Source organism: Oryza glaberrima, chromosome 3, assembly GCF_000147395.1.
Source record: "Oryza glaberrima chromosome 3, OglaRS2, whole genome shotgun sequence".
Classification (NCBI taxonomy): Eukaryota; Viridiplantae; Streptophyta; class Magnoliopsida; order Poales; family Poaceae; genus Oryza; species Oryza glaberrima.
This window is the reverse complement of record NC_068328.1, coordinates 28,552,956-28,574,749: the sequence shown is the minus strand read 5'-3', so window position 1 is coordinate 28,574,749 and position 21,794 is coordinate 28,552,956. Positions and strand designations below refer to the sequence as shown.

Genomic DNA, 21,794 nt, shown 5'->3' with positions numbered 1-21,794 from the left:
TGGTTTATATCAATTGCAAGATATTATTATGACAACATAGTTCTTTGTGTTGATGACATTTGTTGTAAAATTAAAAGTGCAATGCACACTAGCATATCAGATTTTTAATATGAAACGTTTGCATTTTCAGTTCAATATTCCACCCTCACAACCACAAGCATTATAGCAACATAGTATATGAACAATCAATTACTTTTCTTTGTATCCTCCTTCTAGCACTATGTTGCATTGTTATTCCTAAAATCGGAGAGTTAATCAGATGTGGTCCTTATATGCATTTTTGGTTAGTCCACATGTGGAAACTGTTGTTGTGTATAGTCTCTTTTAGGTAGCCTAATTTGCATATGTATCTGGTTTAAGAGGTTGTAGATTCTCTACTATGCTATATCAATAGTACTTAATTCCTTTGAGCTTAAAGAATATAAAATTTTATAATGGATACCTTGCTTAGTAATGGTTTTATTGCAACAAAATGCAATGTACTTGAATCAGTGGTAGGTTCTATTTTTTTCTTTTTTGAAACTGCTTTGTGTTCTAAAATGCATAAACATTTAATGATTTCCTTTGCTTCCGAATAAGGTGTAACTTATAAGTACAAATGACCAATCGCAATTCAACAATCTAAAGCTCTCTGTACTAGTTGGCATGACAAACTGCTATTACTTAGTCATGTCCTACACTAATTCCTTCTTGGCAAGTGGCAATGTTTCATTACTTGTGTTTGTGTGGTTTGAGTAATTCTTGGCAAACTGCTACTTATACCTATTCTAACTTCTAATTAATTTGATTTTTACACTTGACCCTGATTCAGAGGAACAACCGATGGAAGCATTCCAGCTGTTTGACAAGGATGGAGATGGGTACATTTCTGCCGCTGAGGTAGATTCTATTCTTATCAATTCTAATCACTCAAAGCACCTCTTCAATCGTTTGTGTTCTGTGCATCTCTTCAATGTTCTGCCCATCTTAGTCATCTTACTCTTCTCTGAACAAGAAACTCATGCAATCAGGACCATGTTTCTCTAAACACTGGTCACTATTTCCTTTTCAGCTCAACTCCAAGAAGTGATGATCGGCCTTGACAAGGGGACAACAGATCAAGAAATCGGTGAGATGATCAAGGATATGACGACGGCCGTGCCAGCTACGAGGAGTTTAAGCAACTGATGACATGTGATTAGTGAAGAATTGATCATGTCTAGGATTCTTTTTTTTTTACTCTTCACGACAAGATGATTCGAGAGGCAAATTTTGGATGGTGATGGCCTCGTGAATTACAGTATAAGAAAATTCTTAGGATCACGCTAGGTAACTTGCCAAGATTTGAAGTACAGTACCAAGGCCAAAATATCTTCGTTTAGTTAGCTTGCTTACATATCGTAGGTCAATTTGCTGATGCTAACTGCACATTCTGCTTGTAACTCTCTCTTCCGTCTTCGGTTCTACATGCACGGATGATGAATTATGACTATCGAGGAAGATAATATATACTCCCTCCATCTACTTTTGATAATTATATTTCATCTTGACACACAGATCAAGGATAAGTAATTCTACTTATCATTTATTTAAACATGCTACTAGTCATTTATTGTAAACAAGCAATTCATTAATATTTACATTTCTCGATGCCCATGTAGCCAATCTTATGTGGAAGAATGGAGAGTCACGCATTAAATCCGAGAAAGTTACTAATATGATAGGTTGTTGGATTGAAATATAGCTATCAAAAATATTTTTTTTAGATTTAAAAATATGACTATCAAAAATAGATGGAGGGAGTATTTAGCAACATAAATGGAAAATCATTACTTCGACTGAGATTTTGTAGTTGCTTCAGGCTGGTTGTGTTGTATTCTTATGCAGAAACTGGGAATTGCAAATCTGACGCTACTAGGCTAGTGAAGGGTTGCTGGGAGTCGTCTGATGTGGATCGGACGGCTCATATCGCGGCAAACCAGCCATCAGATCCCCCGCATCGCTGCTGCTTGGTCGTAGCGTCGAACACCGTACAGCGAATCGCGGCGGCGGAATCACACATCGCCGCCTCCCGCACGCGCCGCCGCGATGCCGCCGCCGCCGCCGCCTTCGTTGGCCAGGCTCCACCAACGCCTCTCCCTCTCGCTCCTCCGGGGACGCTCCCCGCCCGCGGCGGCCGACGCCTTCCTCCGCCGCGGGCTCGCCTCGTCCGCCTCCTCCTCCTCTTCCGCCGCCGCCGCCGCCGCCGCGGCGGCAGGCCGGGAGAAGAGCTCGAGGAGGACGCTAGCGTACCTGCTAGGCGTGGCCGCGGCGATGGTCGGCGCCTCCTACGCCGCCGTCCCGCTCTACCGCCGCTTCTGCCAGGCCACCGGCTATGGCGGCACCGTCCAGCGCCGCGAGGTCTGGTCTTCATTTCCCTAACTTGCCTCTATCTTTCTTGTTCTCAATCGTAATATGCTGAAATTAACACTGTGCTGGGACATCGATTAAGCTATGCTTGATTTTGTGGATAGCGTCTGGTTCCATTATTGGCAGGTTTTAGTTTTACAATCTGCTGCTTGGCACTGTGATATGCTGAAATTGATGCGATTCATCAGCTATGTGGCCTTTGTCATGTGGAGACCGCCGTTCCAGTTCTTATAGATGCCATGGACACGAACGTGTTGTTGTATTGCCATGTGTAAATTATGAGTCTAGAAGATTGTAATCTATTGATAGATGGCACTTCCTCTCGCCGCCTCTCGCACTCTGCATTCTATTAACAACTATGAATATCTGTGCTGGAATTTGTTAAAATGCCCATCAAAGGGTGATCTTACAAATGTGTTGGGAGTGGCATGAAATAGTTTTTGATTCATTTTTGGTGCTTGTATGGATAACTGGTCTAAGTAGACATTGCTGAAGCAGGGTTATTGTCGGACTCTATGAATTCTGTCAAAAAATAGTAATAAATTTTCTGGGTAGTGAATCATTCATTATTCATTACTGGTGCATTGAAAAAGTTCTGATAAATTTGGCATCTTTGTAACTACCTGATTCAAGTGAGTTTGAACCTGGAGTATTATTCCTTAACAATGTTTGGCTCTCTACAGAGTGTGGAGGAGAAGATCTCACGACATGCTCGAGACGGAACAACAACTTCAAGGTGACTCTTCCTATGCCCAGGGTCCAGTTTTTTCACTACTTGTCGTTTCCAGTTCCGAAAGGCAGTGCCATGGTGGTTTTTAAAATATACTTTCTATCTCTTGATAGAGCCTTGTTGCAACGTGAGCTCAAACTAGGCCTGTGTTGCCGGTCTGTTGCCTGTTGTGTAAATTTTCCTTTACTGTTCTCTTACATGATCAGATGGCTTTTTGCCAATGTTTATGGTTCAGAAGTACCTTCATTTCAAATAGTGGGATGACATGAAACCACATGTGATGCTAGATTTAGATGAAGTTTAACTTGGAATAGCCATACAGCCTTGCCAGCAATTGCATGTGTACAGCAAATTTGCTGTAATCATGGGCTAATATTTTGGAAAACCATTATCTTCATGTTTATATGATTGTAACTAATTACAAGAGTTTCGGGATAAATTTTTAAATGAATTTGTTGTTTCTTGTTTATCCAAATAATCTCGTGTGCTAAAATTTAGCTGTGATTCAGTTTTATGATGACACTTTATTTTCTTTGCTGTTGAGACTAATGCAGTTAATTTTATTTGCAGAGAGATAATTGTCCAATTTAATGCTGACGTTGCTGATGGAATGCCGTGGAAATTCATTCCAACACAGAGAGAAGTAAATGCTTTGCTTAAGAAACAATATATAGCCCTTTCCGCAGCATGTTTATCCTCTACCTATTCCATTTGTAGGTGAAGGTTAAACCTGGTGAAAGTGCTCTTGCATTTTATACTGCTGAAAATCGTAGTTCAGCTCCAATAACTGGTGTATCCACATATAACGTAGCTCCTATGAAGGTATGTAATTCAGCACAACTTTTACACCCTTAAACTGCTGCCATGTCCTGGAAAGAAAGATTTGTGAGAGATGCAGAAGTGTCTCTGGATTCACAAAGCTACTGTAGGCCTTTAACTCTTAATCCTTTGTTCATTTTGTTAGCCTAAATTAGTGGAAATATGTTGGATGTAATCCTTTAACTTTTAATCCTATATTCTTTTTTGTTAAATATGTTAAGTTAAATAGCCCCAACTCTCAAGCATGATTTCTAGGAAGAAAATTTTTGAAACCATTAGCCATGATTAGACTTCCTCAACTGATAAGAGTTTGAAAACTGTGATCAGAAAATTGTAGAAAACATAACCTCTGCTGTGATATTCTTAGTCAAGGAGTGACTCAGGTGACTTCACAATATCATCCTATTTATGTTGCTAACTCAAATTATGCTGAGGTGTACAGCTAGGGCATTTAAGCTAACAGGAGGCAGACTCCTAATGTTTTGAGTTTACAACTCTTTTCTTTCATCCTGTAGGCTGCAATATATTTCAATAAGATACAATGTTTTTGCTTTGAGGAGCAAACACTTCTTCCAGGGGAGCAGATTGACATGCCGGTAAATTCAATTTGCATTCGATGAAATGCATGGCTATTTAGTTATCTGGTGTTTGTCTACACTTATTCCAACTTTGTATGTGAACTTTTTTCTTCAGGTGTTCTTCTACATCGATCCTGAGTTTGAGACAGACCCCAAAATGGAAGGGGTGAACAATATTGTCCTTTCTTACACATTCTTTAAGGTGAACGACAGCTAATTGTATCGGTACCGTAAAGTAAGTGGTAACATTAGTTCTATTTAAACACCTTGCCAACGAGTAACACAAAAATTCCTTTCATGTAACACAAGTTAGGGTTTTGTTTAGTGTGTATTAGTTGACATGTGTTTCTTGGAAATTTTGCAAATAAATATGTAAGAATTGTTCACAGAACAATCAAAATGGAGCATCTTGATTTGATTTGAAGTACCATGAGGATAAGAAATGGTCACCACAATCTGCGTGTGTGCGTGTTGACTATGGGCGAACAAAGGGAAATTATTAAATTTTTTTTACCGGATAAATTGGAGACGAGAACATACAAAAGGACGAGACCCAAAAGTTAGTTAAGGCTGCGTTCGTTCACATGAGAAAGGGGATATTGTACCTCGTTTTTCACGCGCACGCTTTTTAAACTACTAAACGGTGTGTTTTTTGTAAAAATTTTCTATAGAAAAGTTGCTTTAAAAACTCATATTAGTCCATTTTTAAAGTTTAAAATAGTTAATACTCAATTAATCATGCGCTAATGGCTCACCTCGTTTTACGTATCTTCTCAAATCTTCTCAATTCCCTCTCCCTCAGACACAGCCTTAGATGCCTGGAGAAAGAGTTTTGGACCAAAGCATGGCAAAGGCTAAACTGCGAGGAGTGTGGAACCAAGGCCTTGGGTTAAGCTATTGTATACCAAGCCTATAGCTAAAAAAGGTCATGAAGATCCTCTGAATTTTCTAGCAAAAATTAGATACAACCCAATAAGGATTGAGCCAGCTCGACGCTACCCTATCCTCTCTTTACTTCTACCTTCGTCTATTTGGACCTGATAAATAAACGCTTGTTTTTTATGCAACTTCATAAAAGAATATTTTGTCAAAAAAAATCCTGCATTTGATTCTGGGTTTACCTAGGCAAACTTTGTGCGTTCTGGAGAGAGAAAGGGAAGAGATGAGCAAATTGTTTCGTATTGCTGGAACTGTTTTTAGATTGATTTTTTAGTCTCTCCTTTGTCTTCTCAGTTCTCACAGACTTCTGGGAACTACATGTAATGAGTTGAACACTGAGCTAGACTGGGTATACTTTCATCCAAAATCAACCAACTTTTTGTCCTATTTTGATAATAGAAAAAAGAGTGTAATCAGAACATTTGAATCGAACCGCATGAAAGAGCTCTTTCCCCCTATGAGAGTACAACGTGTTCTATGGTTCTCTCTTTTTTTTCCTAGATAATATTTAAAATATTTAACATCTCCAGTGAGGATGGAGCCAAAAAATCTTCACACATAAGGCTAAGCTAATGAAGATTCCAATATTTTTCGCAAATTATGCACCATTCTTTATAAGATAATAGTGAGGATTATGGAGATAGGCATAAGGCTGTGTTCGTGCAAAACGGAACACGCATTATTACATGATTAATTAAGTATTAACTTTTTTTTGAAAAATGGATTAATATGATTTTTTCAAAACAACTTTCATATAGAAATTTTTTGCAAAAAACATACCGTTTAACAGTTTAAAAAACCGTGCGCACGGAAAACGAGAGAGATGAGTTGGGAAAACTGAGATAAGAACTCAACCTAAGGGCCTGTTTAGTTCACGAAAAGAAAATTTTTGGTGTCACATCGGATGTTTGACCGGATGTTAGAAGGGGTTTTCGGACACGAATGAAAAAACTAATTTCATAACTCGCTTGGAAACCGCAAGACGAATCTTTTGAACCTAATTAACCCGTCATTAGCACACGTGGGTTACTGTAGCACTTATAACTAATTATGGACTAATTAGGCTCAAAAGATTCGTCTCGCGATTTCCCCCTAACCATGCAATTAGTTTTTTTTAATTTATATTTAATGCCTCATTTATGTGTCCAAAGATTCGATGTGATGTTTTTGGAAAAAAAAATTTAGGGCCTGTTTAGTTGTTGCCTAACATTGCCATAACTCAATTTGCCATAGGTGTGGCATGGCAAACAAAGTGTGGCCAACAATTTGTTGGCCACAAGTGTGGCAATGTTTGGCTAGAAAATGAGTATATGACATGTAGGCCCATAAAACAAGAAAGTGTGGCTTGCCATAACTGAAACAAGCAACCAAACGCTAAGCTAACAATTTGTGGCATGCCTAACATGTGGTGTGGCAATGTGTGGCACCAAACCAAACAGCTCCTTAAGCCAGGCCTAACTGCCCAATGCCTATTTCACACCTAATCTAGTCACATGACCAAAAAAAAATTTGTGGTTGGAAAAAGGAGATGGCATAGAGTGATGGGACAAATCCTCAAATCAGGTGACCGGCTGAATTAACATCTGAAAAAACAAAGAATAGCTTTTTTAATATATATTTCTGTACTATGTCATCCAAAGCAGGATAAAAGCAAAAATGGCTATTGGCTACCAGTTTCAAAAATTAGCACCATTGTTGCACTCTTTATTTTTTTTACCAACTACTTTATCTGTGACAGCATCAAAGATCAACAGTGGAGTTAGCCGATCAAAAGATTAAAAGAATAAGGTTAAACATTTTTTTTTTACTCTGTGTGTATCTCTGCCCTTTTTTTTTAAGAAGGTATCTCTGAATTTTTAGAACACGTTTTGATGTTATATTTTAGACCACAGGGCGTAGGCCTCTACGCCCTCTAATACGCAGGGATTCCAATTTTCAGCCCAGTATTGTCGTCTCCAACCATTTTATACTCCTCAATTATGGAACTATCATTTGCCATCTCTCGCCTACTACTTGTTCCACTCAAAATCGGATTGCAGAGGTAGGTCCCCATCGTTTGGCTTATTTCCTAATAAGCCAAAATGGTTTATTAGTAAATAGAAATGAAGTTGTACGTAAAATTTTTATAAATGTGTTCTTAGTGACTTAAAAGCCAATGTTGAAAAAGAAACTATGTTGAAAATATCTTAAAATTAAGCTTGAAAATTTAAAATTTGGCTTTTTTTTTGGCTGATTAGGCCAACCAAGGGAGCCGTAGAAAGAGAGAATTTGTGACGTGTGTCCGATCAAAAGCCGGTAGAAACCAGCTTTCAGTCAACAATATACGAAAACCAACTAAAACCGATCTGATTCCACGAACCACCGACGGTTTTAAACCGAGTAGTTTTCGCAAAACTTATCAATTTTGTTAATCTTGCTTGTGAGTATGTCTGTATGGCACATACTCGATCGTGTAGGCTACAAATGCCACTCCCACATGTGAGGATAGATTATTTGTTGATAAAATAAGTCACAACAAAATAAATAATATTTATACAAATTTTATAAATAAGATGAATAGTTAAACGTTATGTGAATAGTCAACGGTATTATAAATCTTGATTTTGAAATGGAGTGAGTACTTTAGTCCATTCAATCACAGCATGTATATATACATGTGAAATAAAGACTGAACTCTGACTGACTTTATATATCCTCGATTATTCCTCCTTGCTCGTCCCTCTCCTCTCGTGACGGGGCTTAGCGCAACAGGCAGACGCATGTATGCTTGATTCTTGTACATTCTTAGGTGGACTTACAATTTTTGTATGTTATTAGTTGTTATCCATGTATTTATAATTTATAAGATAATGAAGCTTATCTAATTGTGGCCCCCTTTTTAAATATCTATCTATGAACATAATCACACTAGATATCCACCAAGTTGTCCGAGTCCAATGGGCATGGGCATGGATACTAATTTCTTCATATTAAAATTATGTGTGCCCAACGTAGAGATAGCAATTTCCTTACTGGGTCATGGTCTTGGTGGGGAACCACCCCTATATGGGCACAGGAAGAGGGAGAGACTGGGGGTAGGGGGAGGAGATTCTGGAATGCGGGTGAGACGGGGAGGGGGGTTCTAACTAACCCGCGGGTAACCTAGCGGGGTCTCGGTGTATGAGCTACATCTCTAAAAATAGCATATTCTAACAATATAAATTGGTAAACCCAGTTAGCCCACTTAGGGAAGTAAGTAGCCCATATATAAACAAAACTCCGATTCCCAAATCCCTCACCCAACCCCACAAGCGTTGCAACGCCATACAGGAACGTAGCGCTAGCAAGGACAACGGCAACTACTGCTCATCCGGGTCGTCTTGTCGCTTCTCATCAGACCACGACTCCTTGCTACTTATAAGTCATTAGCTCACAGCCTAACTACCGAGCCGTCGTGCCTAGTTGTCTTCAGTCGTTGCCCCGCCACGTTGGTGCTCGTCGGTCGTGCCGCCTTCGTCGTCGGATCTTCACACCCAACCATCGACCCATCTTCGTTTTCAGCTGTCGACGAGTCGTCGCCATCCTAAACCGTTGCCGCCTCTTCGTCATACCCAAGCTGTCGTAGGCAACCGACTTTGTTAGTTCACCTTCGCACTGTCGGGTCCCTGGCGGGGGCGGGGGCGGGAGCGGGTGCTGGCAACTAGTGATGAAAACGGACGGAAACCACCTTCATCATTTTTGTTTCCATTTTTTTTTTCAGAATCTGAATCAAAATTGAAAACCCCATATACGAAAACAGAATCAAATATTATCGAATACGGTTTCTGATGTATAGTAGTCATATCATATTCGTTTCCATTTCCGAGAATATGTTTGGAATACGAAAACTTTCCGAACCGTTTTTATTCCTACCTAGTTAACTCTACGGGACCGGGGCTAGTGGAGAATGGGATAGCAAAGACGTTCCTATCCAACCCGGTCTTCCCTCGCTCGGTTGCCACCCCTAGTTGGGCGAGAGATATCAGATTTTGGATTGGGTGAGAGATGCCGGATCTTGGCGTCGGGCGTGTCCTTTGTTCTTGCCCAAACTTGGATGATGTAGACCTTATTAAGAAAACAGGAATTAAAACTGTTTATGGGTGGTTCTAGTTCTAGATATGTCACTGTCACCCTAGACACGGCTTTATCGTGTTGCGTGGGATGCACTAGGCCATGGTTCTGCTCCCTGTTGGCTTGCGAGAAGTTGCACTCTAGGCGCTAGTCCGGCCAGGCGCGTCCATGTGCGAGGCCCATCATCCGCCATGTTCCTGGAGGAGGAAGTATCGACCAGCCTATCACCGTTCACCACCATCCATCCACAAGCCGACTACAGAAGTACAGAACGCGAGATCACCCCGAATCTTACGGTCCTCGCCGCTGCCGCTGCACGTGGACTCCGCAGCCGCACCCGCACCCGCACGTCGCGCCAAGCGCGGCCCGCGAGACCGAATCCGCCGTACCGATCGCGCGCGCTAGCTGCTGCACCCTGCCCGGATGCGTGGTGCGGAGGAGGAGCCGCGGTTTTTGTGAACGTTGGATGCGTTGGGGTTTTCCGCGATCCCACCGTGCCGCGCTCCACCACCGTTTCGCCCCACCCAGCGGGGACCGAGCCGTGCTGCGCCCCGCGGATCGGAGACACGGGCAACCAGAAGCAAAGCAAGCGCCGCCGCGAGGGCGAGGCGGGCGGGGCGGCAAAAGCAAGCGCCTCGGCGGCTTTTGCAGCCTTGCGCGACCTGCACGGTTTTGGAAGTTTGGACGATGCGCGTGTCGCGAGGTGGAAAACCGGGAGAGGTGTCATTATTAGAGCAGTCCTAATCCTTTTCATAAACTCTATATCATCAAGAAACAAGTACTAGACACTACTCTTCCAATGCAAACACCACTATTCCATACTTTAATTTAATGCTGCTTATCTCACATGATGTCTTAGATGTTGTGTAGAAACCATGTCTCATGCAAGACATGGTTTTCTTCTCTTTTCTCATTTATTCACTTACCATATTATTTTTTTTCTTAGGTGGCAACTTATTTAATGCTATGGACACTATTCTAGTTATTGGATTAGAAATGCCCTTAGCGAGCTATAAATATATTTTAATAAAATAAAAGATGAGAGAGATGAGCAGCGGGCTATAAATATGTAGCTAACTCCACGACACAAAATATATATATATATATATATATATATATATATATATATATATATATATATATATATATATGTGACATGTGATATCATATATTAATGAATTGATTATTATATCGGCAATTGGACCTGTACTATTAAACTTGCTCTAAAGTTGGATTCGGGCGGTCAAGCTGCGGATTGCATGCGGATCTGTGTGAGCGAAGACAAAGACAAGTCAAAAAGGTTTGCGTACAGCGAGCGAGGTGCAGTGCACTGCGCTACGCGACGGTTCGAGAGATAGAGAGAGAGAGTGGGCTGATGTAGTGATGTGACGCATAAGCATATTCGGGTGGTGACTAGCGAGCAGGAAGGGGGTCGACGTGTCCAGCTTTGAACGATTTGTTAGATTAGGGTGAGTTTAACTCGTTTAGTTAAAATTGAAATAATGTAAAGAAAAAATTGAAAGTTTGTGTGTGTAGGAAAGTTTTAATATAATAGAAAAACTGTAAGTTTGAAGAAAATTTTGCAACTAAACATGGTCTTAATGAGATGTTTATATAAAGATTAAAAATATCCCTCGCTGCGTCCCTAATAAACCCTAGATCCATGAACAGTTCTTACAGTTTACCTGACATTTTCGACAATTTATCCGCAGAATATTGGACACTGTACGATAATGTTCGTGGGCATGTCGGCCATATTTCAGTCAAAACTGAACTTGCCTGGTACGGGGGTGTTTAGATCCCATCCCAAAATATTTCACCATACATATATATTAAAAATAACTAATTACATAGATTGCGACTAATTTACGAGACAAATCTTTTAAGTTTAATTACTTCATTATTTGATAATGTTGAGCTACAGTAAACATTTGCTAGTGATAGATTAATTAGGCTTAATAAATTCATCTCGCGGTTTACGGATTTTGTAATTAGTTCTTTTTATTAATACCTGAACAACCCATACGACAGCCTATATAATACTCGATGTCCCACGCTAAAACTTTACACCCCTTATCTAAACACGTGCTATGTGCAACATTGCAGGTAATCATTAAGCGTTTAAATCAAAAGATCCACATGATGAAGTCAAATCTCTTAACAATGCTGCAATCTTGAGCTAGAGTAGACAAATTTAACTTTCTTATTTGCAACAGTATATTGAGGATTCCAAGCTTCTTTGGTGTAATCTTTTAGTAGGGGATCTCTCGCGAAGATCCTTCAGTACAAATGTTTAATGTAAGCTAGTAGTAGCTATATAGTACTCCTGTATAGTGGTAAACCTAAACAAAACATAGATAGCATCACCTCATATAAAGGGTTGTTGGGGATGAAAGGGACTAATCATAAAAACATAAGTTAGGGATTTATGTTTTTGTGATCCTATCCCAAACACCACCTAAGTGCCACAGGACTGAATGAATAATAAGCCAATCATTACCATCCAATAATAATAATAATTCGTCATTATTTTGGAAAACAGTCTACTCTACATTTGAAAAAAAAACTAATACCTTACAAATTTTAGGTTGTTGGATTGCCTTAAAAATTTATGTAAATCCTCCCAAAACCTTGATACTCTTCTTTTATTTTTTTTCTTCCCACTCACCGCACAATACGTACGCGCTCAACTTCCCAACGTCTTCGTGCCTATGTCTCTTGCATCAGAGCACCATCTCAATGCACCGCCACCTAACCTCACTGGCTGACAAGAAGACACCAACGCCGATAGTGAGGACCCTTAGCAGGCCTCCACCGCCTCCCCATTCATCCCTCCTTCCTCAAGGTGGCAGCGACAACGGTGTCCCAGCCCCACCGTCAGATTCGCCACCGCCTTTTAATCATAACATTAGTTTGCCCCGTTGCCGATATTGATCTATTGTCTCCTCTATCCCTGTGGCTCCACCGCCATCACCAATGTCTACCACCCATTGCCAAGCCTCCACCTTCCGCAATCATCCCTCTAAGCCGGATGATATTTTTCCTCCTGCCCGTTCCCTTATCCTCATCCTAACCCAAGACTCTAAATGGTCGGAGTCATCGTCGCTGATTATTGGAGTTCATCGAGACCGCTGGAGTTAGAGGAGAAGCATGTTGGCGTACAAATTGTGAAGCATATCTAAAGACTAAAAATTTGCCAAGATATTGTTTCTATTTTTCTGTGGAACGTTGTTTATCAATTCTGTTTTTTTTCAAGGATTACCCTCGTGTACCGGTCGAGCCGCATGATTTCATATATAGTAAAATACATGATGTAATCATGCCTTTTACTGTCTTACAATAGCATCTAGACAAAGGTTTGAGTTTGCGATCCCGTCATAATTTAATAAAGCACATACTAATTACTCTATTCAACCAAGTAACTTCACTGCAGCAGCTTGCTGCAACTGATCACACGCCCGGTATATCGTATGCAGTTAGACTCAGATTAGCTCGTTTCATAATGGACCCACCATACATATATATAGCACAAATAATTGAGTCGTATAATATGCGATTACACAAATTAACTCGAGATATTCTGCTTCGATCAACTGTAAGTTAAATCCAGTGACCCAGCTGGTACTCTGCCTGACTGCTTTGTACATACAGTGTATAATCTGTAGGTGGGCCTGGTATCCGTAGTGCGCAATGAGATTTACACATTTAGAACATAATTTTAGAATTGATTTAGAGATATTTTGCTTTAGCCAACTTAGTAAAATTCTATTTTTTTAATCACGTGTCTTCGGTTCATAACTAATATATATAATAAGCTGCAGCCGTAAAAATGCCATCCAAATCTACCTATGATTTATACACTGCTTATTCCATTCTATCAGTAAATTAAATACCAAACATATGCATGTATTATTGTATTGAGTAATGCATTGGTACTCAAAGTAATTTTAGGTTGGTTATTTGTGCTCGCCAGCTGCTAATTTATCTGCACTTTACCGCTTGTTGTAGTGCACTGAACATTAATTGGAAAGAAGTTTGACTGCTTAATTACATATCTAATGCCTTAAATAATAGGATGTAGAAAATAAAACACATATAAATATGAATATTCCCTCCGCTCAGATGATTATATATAAGATATGATTGGAATTTTAAAACTTTGACCATAAATAATGTCGCCTATCACTTTTAATGTAGTCATAATGCAGTTTTTTATAGGCACCAATCTCCGTTTATGGTGAAATCGTCAATCTCAAAATATACAAATCGGCCTTTCGAAGGCATTCATGTGGGTGGCCTTTCCCTTTCTTCATAGGGGTATGTTTATATGAGTGAATGTGTACGGGACGTGAGGTGTTTGTACCGTGGTTTTCTAAAAATGATACAGAATTATTGTCAAAAGTTTAAAAGTTTGACAAAAATGTTGTTCGAAAAATCGAGTATTGAGGAAGTATAACACATTCAATCCAAATGTGGAATGCTTCTTTATTTCCGATGCTACTTTCTAGAAACAGCCTTTTAATTTTCTTTAGTAGTAGAAAATCATAGTGAAACCCAAATAAAATTAATTTCTCTACGCGGGAATAGAGATAAAGTTCAGTGCTAGTACATCACAAACTTTGGTGGTTACAAAAAAATGAAAGCGCGAACTTCCAATAGAATTAACAGAAGCAGTTTTCCAAAACTTTATGCCCATCTTGATTCTTGGCGTGCTATAAATTCATGCTTGCTTGATGTCGAATAAAAGAATAACAAAAGAAGCATGCCCTTCGTATGTACTACGTACTTCCTCAGTACAATGCATCTCTTTTGAGTAGTGAGCTTATGCAAGATATACAGGGAAATAAGAGAAGAAATTATGAAGCATCTCCTTTGAGTGTTACAACAAAATCGATCGACCAATGAATGATCATAATAACACACAATTAATTAGTGGCACCGTTAAAACAATCAATCTCATCAGCAAGAATCAACTCAGGGAAGCAAAAAATAAAAGAAATTAGCAAAAAAAAGAGAGAGTTAATTAAATTGTGAATTATCCCACCCTAGCAATGCAATTGCAAATTTGCAATGCTGCCTGCATTACGTAAGTACGTGGCTCCTACAAGCACATCTCGCTCCCCCTCACCTCCTCGTCGTCCTCGCCGTCGCCGCCCATCGCCGGCGACAAGCCCACCCCGACGTCGCCGCCGCCCCTGGTCGTCGACGACGACGTCTGGGCGCCTCCGCCGGCGCCGGGGCCGCCGCTGCCGCCGCCGCCGCCGCCGCCGCCGCCGCCGGCCTTGTGGTTGTGCATCCACACCTTGAAGACCTGCCGGTTGACGCCGATCTCCCGGCAGAAGCGCGCCACCTCGTCGTCCCCGGGCGCGCGGCCGGGCTCCCGCTTCGGCATCCGCCACCCGAGCCGCTCCGCGAACCGCAGCATCCGCGCCTTCTGCTCCTCCGTGAACTTGGTCCGCGTCCGCCGCCTCCCCCCGGAGCCGCCGCCGCCGTCGACGCCGCCGCCGCCGCCCACCGCTCCTCCCATCGCCGCCATGTGCATGTATCCCGGCGGCCCGCCTCCACCGGGGGCCGGCAGCATTGGCGCGACGCCGACGCCGGCGCCTCCCGCCCCTCCGGCGGCGGCGGTGGCGCGGCCGTCGAGGAAGTCCTTCCGGTGGAAGTTGCGGTGGCAGCCGCACGCCGCGCAGAGCAGGCCCGCCGGGTGGCCGTCGTCGGGGGTGTACTCGCAGCAGCCGTCGTTCGCGTAGGTCCCCAGCTTCGCCGCGTGGTTGCGCATGCACTCCCTGTACACCTCCCGCGGCCGCTCCTGCTGCTGCTCCATTGCTGCTTCTTCCTCCTCCTCTAGTCCTCTCTATCTCGATCTGTCTCCGCCTCTCTCTGATCTACTTCTACTGCAGCTGCGATGTGGCGCGGTGAGCAGCAGCAGCAGCAGCAGCTGGGCGCATGCAACGCGGTGCTTCGCTTTGCTAGGGTCTATGTGAGCGAGACGCCGAGAGCTATCGATGGCTAGCTAGCTGTGACTTTTTTGTGGGAGCTGGGTTGCATTGCACTTGCACACATGCGCGTATGGCTATCAGCGCCATGAGTAGCGGCAGCACTAGTAGAGCTGTGGTATCAAATGTATCTCATGATGTCTGGGGATGAAACGGGAGAGGGTGTTTGTTGTGGCTGGCCAGTTGGGAGCACGTCGATATAAAAAAAAAAAGTTTGCTTTGCTTGCGATCTTCGCAGTTCTGGATTTGCTACGGACAGCACAGGCAGGGGCAGCTCACTGTTTGACCTCTACGGGGCTCTAATTGTTTTGAACAGAATCTTTTGAAGGTTTGGGTAGTCCATCATGTTTTGTTTGTATTAGAGATCTAGTACACTCTTTATAAGTTTTGGTTTAATTGGATGGGATGACGACTTGTTAATATCGTTACAGACTTACAGTGACAGGGCTCATTTGGTAGCAGAAGATCAATATAACGATTCTAACATTAAAATTTCTAAGTGAAAGAGGGTTGTGTTGAATTTCCAAGTAGAAAAGCCTCATCGGTTGTCCTAATAAAAAAATAAAATAAAATTTTTAAATTTAATTTTGAAGTTGAGTTTATGATGTTTTCAACGTAGTTTATTTTCCAGCATTGGATTTTAAATCGTTAATAAGACATATATAAAAGTTTTATCTATAATTTAGTTTTTATTTTCTAATAAACCAAAATAGCTTATTAGAATATGCGAGCAATCGATGAGGCTGTAAAACAACACGAAAGAATATTTGAAGCCTAGTCTTCTTATATCATAGAGTTATTTATTTTTTGTTACGAGCTTTTGGCTTCACGAGACTTGGGCAAAAATATGCCTTGAATCAAATCAAATATTACCAAACTAGCTAGCTTGTGGATCACGCTCCAATGACATTTTCTAACTTTACATCATAGGAGACCCATCCCTAGCTTGTATGTTCGAATAAATTGAAACTAACCCTTTTACTAAGCACTCTCGATTATGTAAATACTAGTAGTTCTATAACAATTCGAACGTTCCACCGTTGTGTTACTATAATTTGATTGTGGGGAGTGGGGACCTTAACTTGCCGTTTCCGGATACAGCCTTTCTGCCTTGGTCATACGCCCCATGTACCCGGAATGGCTACAAAACGGTGTTCATTATATTATCCTGCCCGAGCTCACCGATCGAGATGATACTGATTAGGAGGAAAATTAATCAACTAATCAGCATCGGAAATGGGGTTGTGAGACCATGGCATTCATGCAACTATGCAAAGAGATATAGTAAAATGGAGCCAGCTTGTTCCCGGTGACGTACTAACGTGATTTCTTTCGTCTTAACAAAGTACTATAGTCCATTATTGCATAGTAGAAAATAGGAGTATTCTAGTGTAGGGATACAGAAGCATGTGGTACTTGTAGGCGCTAAATCCACTTGTCGACGTGGATGCTCTATGTTTCTCCCGCGTGCCAGTGAATAATTTAGCTGCAAAAAAAACGCTAGCGATCCAATGAGACCCACTCCGTTTCGCCGTTGGGCTAGCTTAGCTTGTTTTTTTTTCTTAATCTTTGGCTCTTTTGGTTTCTTCCCAAAAGGGTATCAACTAGGAGGAGGAACTCGGTGGTCCTCGCTCTCGCTGCCGCTGCATGCTGCAATATACAAATAATAATGATTGTATTAACAAAGATATCTGGTGACAAAAATCTAGTCGAAAACCCAGACGATTAGCTCGTGGTTAACGAACTATGGCCGCGTTTAGTTGTTTTGGAAAAGAAAAACGTATAAAGACACACATTTAAAGTATTAAATACAGACTTATAACAAAACAAATTACAGATTCCGCACGTAAACTGTGAGACGAATTTATTAAGCCTAATTAATCCATCATTAGCAAATATTTACTGTAGCACCATATTGTCAAATTATGACGTAATTAGGCTCAAAAGATCCGTCTAACAATTTACATGTAAACTGTGTAATTAGTTTTTTTATCCACATTTAATATTTTATGTATGTATCTAAATATTTGATGTGATGGAAAAATTGAAAGTATTATGTTTTGGGACCTGAGAAATCTTGTGGTTTTCAACCGGCGACGGTGTTTGCCGTATGGGTGGTATTCGTGAGCAGCGAATGCGTCCAAGGCGGAGGCGACAACGAGCAGCAAACAGCGCGCGGCCACCGTCGTCAAACTGATGACGCGCGCCCCCTGAAATCCCTGCGATGAAATCCCTTTTCGCTGCCCATATCTGAACCCCATGCCCGTGCCTGCTGCTGCAACCTTGCACGCGCGGTGCGCCCCTCCCTCCTCCCCTCTCCCATCTGCATGCGCGCGCGCGCGGCTGGAAGCTTGGATGGATTAGCGGTAGCACATGGTGTCGTGCCGGCGTGTCCCTGGCTGGCCCGCGGCGCGCGGTGCGTGCGACCAAACCCACACGCGCCCCCGGCCCGCGCGGCATGGGATGGGAGGAGCCAGCCAGCGCCTAGCGACACGCAACGTGCGGTGGGAGGAGGCAGATCTTCGCCTCGCCCGCTCGGGAGGGAGAACGGACTGATGCTCCGGAACTGATCAACCATTCACAACCGTCTCGCTCGTCGTGGGGATAAAGATTTACAAAAGCTTACGGTTATCGTGGTTATCATGTATGATAATTTTCTTAATTATTAAGTATATCATGATAACTATACGATTTTCACGGTAACCAATCATGTGGTTACTAGGATAACCGTTAAACCGTGAAGGACGATAATCGTACCTAAAACGGATTAATAAACTATGCTATTATTATAGTAACTATTAAATCTTGGAGCGACGGTAACAATAAATGTACCTAAGACGGTTTAATAAACTATGATATTATTATGGTAACTATTAAGTCAGTGACGGTAACAACACCTAAAACGATTTGGAAAACTCTCGTTGGAATCTAGGAGCAGCACGGTAAAATATTTTGCCACGAAGCGGCTTTGTCTGATCCGGATGGTGAATTGGTGGTGGTAAAAGCAGGCATCGGCAGCGGCAGCAGGTGAGCTTTTCGCGAGGTGGAAAGACGTGCTGCTGATTGATGAACCGGGCGGCGAGCTGCAGCGGCAGCTGGTGAGCTAGTGCGACCGCCTTTCGCCGCGGATGCCTTTTGAGTTTTGACTCGGATGGGAAGGGAGGCAGGTACTAGTACTAGCTCGGTGTTGACCGCTGGTGACAAACATGAGCCACATGGGAAGTGGTTAGTACTAGCTCTAGCTCGGAGAAGTACAAAGGGCTTGTTTGGTGAGGCGTCTATAAATCGGGTGCAGAATATTATTTTATCAAGTAAATCGAATATATTTTACTAAGTAGATAAAAATATTTTAGCCTTTTAAAAAACTGAAACACAACCAGATCACCTCATAGGACATTTTGCTACAACGTATAAAACAAACAGTTTTCAAGAAATCAGATGTTGTTTTAATCTATATAAAAACAATGTTTTAGCAAATTGCGAAATAGTGTTCCAATTCACTGTAACATTTGATTCTACATAGTAAAATATTACGAGTATACTAGCTAAAATATTATCGGTGGAAAAAAATAAAAATGGATTCCCTTTAATTAATAGAGCGTTTCCGTAATATACATATAATTTGTTGCAAAGGTGACTGTGGTGGGGCGCTTGGTGGGGGCGGCTCACGAGCATGGGAGACGCGGCAGAGCGCGGGAGGCGTGGGCACCCAACTTTCTCTGCTGCGATCGGGCACGGCGCGTAGGATTTTCCCTTGTTTGTTTGCATTGTAACCATGTTAAACTATTAGCAATGTTAAATCATGGACAAGTTTTTGCCAATATTAATATTTTGATAATATTTGTGTGCTATTGATGAGTATTGATAGCAAATCAAACACTACCAAAATTACTGTTTAAAATACCAATATTTTTGGTATGGTAAGTTTTTTCTTCAAACCAAATCAGCCCAAAATGACTGCTACTGTTCTAGCGTGTCAAACTGTGAAGCGTTCACTATCAGTCACAGATTCACAGTACTAGAAGTACCAAGTACCAACAAGATGGATGGATATGGGGTAGAAATCGTGGCCGACGGATCACGCATTCATGCACACGCAGCTGGAAGGTTGGAGGGTAATAGTTCTAAACAGGGCACCTTTTGGAAACGAAATTGTTGACGGTAGGGACTTTTGTCTGCTTGATCTAAAGCTTAAACCGCTAAGACGTGACTTTGCAACCATCTCAACAGGGCATTTCGCGTCCTTCAACTGTTCTACTAATTATCTATCTAGTGCCTTCTTTTCTTTCAGACTGTGATAACACATGTTTTCTTCCCCTCTTAGTTTCTGGATAATATTGTTTTTTTAGAGCATAATTAATAAATATTGTTGTGATGTGGTACCTCTATATGTGGACAAATTATTCTATAGAATGGGTGGGATCACAACAGCACGTTACTACAGATGCTTGCTCAAATTTAAAAGGAATTAACAGCCCCTGTGTCGTTTTAAGAGAACCTAATTAAGAGAGATAATTAAGGATCCTCTTCTAAAGAACATAATCAAGATTTAAGCGAGAATGCGAGATACACTGAACGTGTGTTGCTCCTTGGCCCATGCATCTCCTGTGTGTATCGCCAGGAGGTGGCAGCAAGACGTGACAAGGGAAGCACGTTCTTGCTTGCACGCACACACAGCCAGCCTTTAAAGTTAGTAGCTTCACGTGGTCCGATGTAAAGAAAGTCGTTTTGGGCAGCGACAGCGACATGTTCTTTAAAACACAACTTTAACTTCTTTTTACTATAAAAATATTTATTGAAAAGTGATATATGTATACTTTTATGAAAATATTTCTCCAGACAAATTTATTCATATAATTTTTATATTTTTAAACTCAACAACTTGAGAGTCATTCGTGATTTATATTTTTAAAGGTTAACTTAAACATTATCTTTAATGACTTCTTTACGAGTATGGGGGAGTACACGGGAGATCTCATCTCGATACGTTGCACCACCTCTGTGGCTTCTTCGGAATGTCATCGTGGTTGGCAGTTGCCGCATCCTGCACACACACGCATGCATGCATCTCGTATTAACCTGCAAAAACTCGGATTTGTCAACGTAAGATTGCTGACCAGAGAGAGGTCATGTCTGAGATTCAGAGATCTCAAAATTAATTAATTGGCCCCTTTGTTTGGCTCGAGTTGAGCTGGGATCGACATCATATGCGTCGATACTCTTATAAATACAGCTGCGTGTAGGATTACATGGTTAGATATTGTCGACATTGCTGGAGGAATTGAGCAATGCTTGTTTATACCGGTTTGATGTTCTTGTAGCCTCGCAAGGGCACAGTCCTTGTCACGAATATTTAGACTATTTTTAACCCAAAAACTATTTATTAGTTTCTACATTTATCCTGTCATACAGGTATTATGGTATTAAGTATAGAAACTATATATATCCAATAGACTTCTCTCTTTTTATTCACATATTTTTCTTATTTTCATTCCTGCTTCTGGTGTAGAAATGGGTTCTTATAAGAAATGATTTTTCATCTTTTCATCTCTATGCTCATTAACTCTCTTGTTACATTAGATTTTTCTTATGTAACAGTGGATTTAAAGCTATGGGTACTAGATGACATGTAGGGTCAGGGATGGCCTTAGAGGATGGACAAATTGTCAGTAATATTTCTATTATTTTCTCTATTTTAAAATATAAATACTTAATTGTAGAGTGTTCCACATAATATTACTATAAAACTATGCCAATTATGTCGGTGGATAGGAGGTGAGGGTTGTGGAGATGCGATGTATTTAGGATCTTCGTCACCACGAAATGTTAGAAATATCTATGTTTTGGAATACAGGGAGTGTATTGTTTTTAAAATGTACTTCTACCACTCTACTTGGAATTTTTACAATTTGGTCATTTTTAAAAACTTATTTCACAAATAGACCCTTGTAAAAACTTATCCTATAACTTTTTTTTTTGCACGTCAGAGTCGCTAGTGCCATGAACCAATGAGACGGCACCAACATTTCTGGTGTTGTCCCCTGCCATCGTGGTGGGCCGACGCTGACGTGGCAGGGAGAGCGTGCCAATAAAATACTTCTACCACTCTCTAATGTATTCTAATTTATTCATATAAACTATAGATATTTATACGACGATACATAGAATTGAATATTATCTGAAAGAGTTCTATAGTTTGTTGAGGAAAAATCTCGTAAATTCTAAAAATTAGTTAAACAACTTGATGCATAGTAA

The 21,794-nt window shown here is 41.2% G+C and overlaps 2 protein-coding genes across 2 annotated transcripts; one reads left to right on the top strand and one right to left on the bottom strand.

Annotated features, from left to right (window-relative positions):
* The first annotated feature begins 1,946 nt into the window (after positions 1–1,946).
* Positions 1,947–4,970, top strand: LOC127765906 (cytochrome c oxidase assembly protein COX11, mitochondrial). Its single transcript, XM_052290876.1, has 6 exons — positions 1,947–2,379; positions 3,072–3,124; positions 3,689–3,761; positions 3,836–3,940; positions 4,453–4,533; positions 4,631–4,970. Exons 1-6 carry the CDS (start codon positions 2,068–2,070, stop codon positions 4,730–4,732), a joined length of 726 nt encoding a protein of 241 aa, XP_052146836.1. The 5' UTR covers positions 1,947–2,067; the 3' UTR covers positions 4,733–4,970.
* A 9,071-nt stretch (positions 4,971–14,041) lies between these two features.
* Positions 14,042–15,730, bottom strand: LOC127768136 (zinc-finger homeodomain protein 11). Its single transcript, XM_052293667.1, has one exon. It carries the CDS (start codon positions 15,365–15,367, stop codon positions 14,645–14,647), a length of 723 nt encoding a protein of 240 aa, XP_052149627.1. The 5' UTR covers positions 15,368–15,730; the 3' UTR covers positions 14,042–14,644.
* Between the last annotated feature and the right edge of the window lie 6,064 nt (positions 15,731–21,794).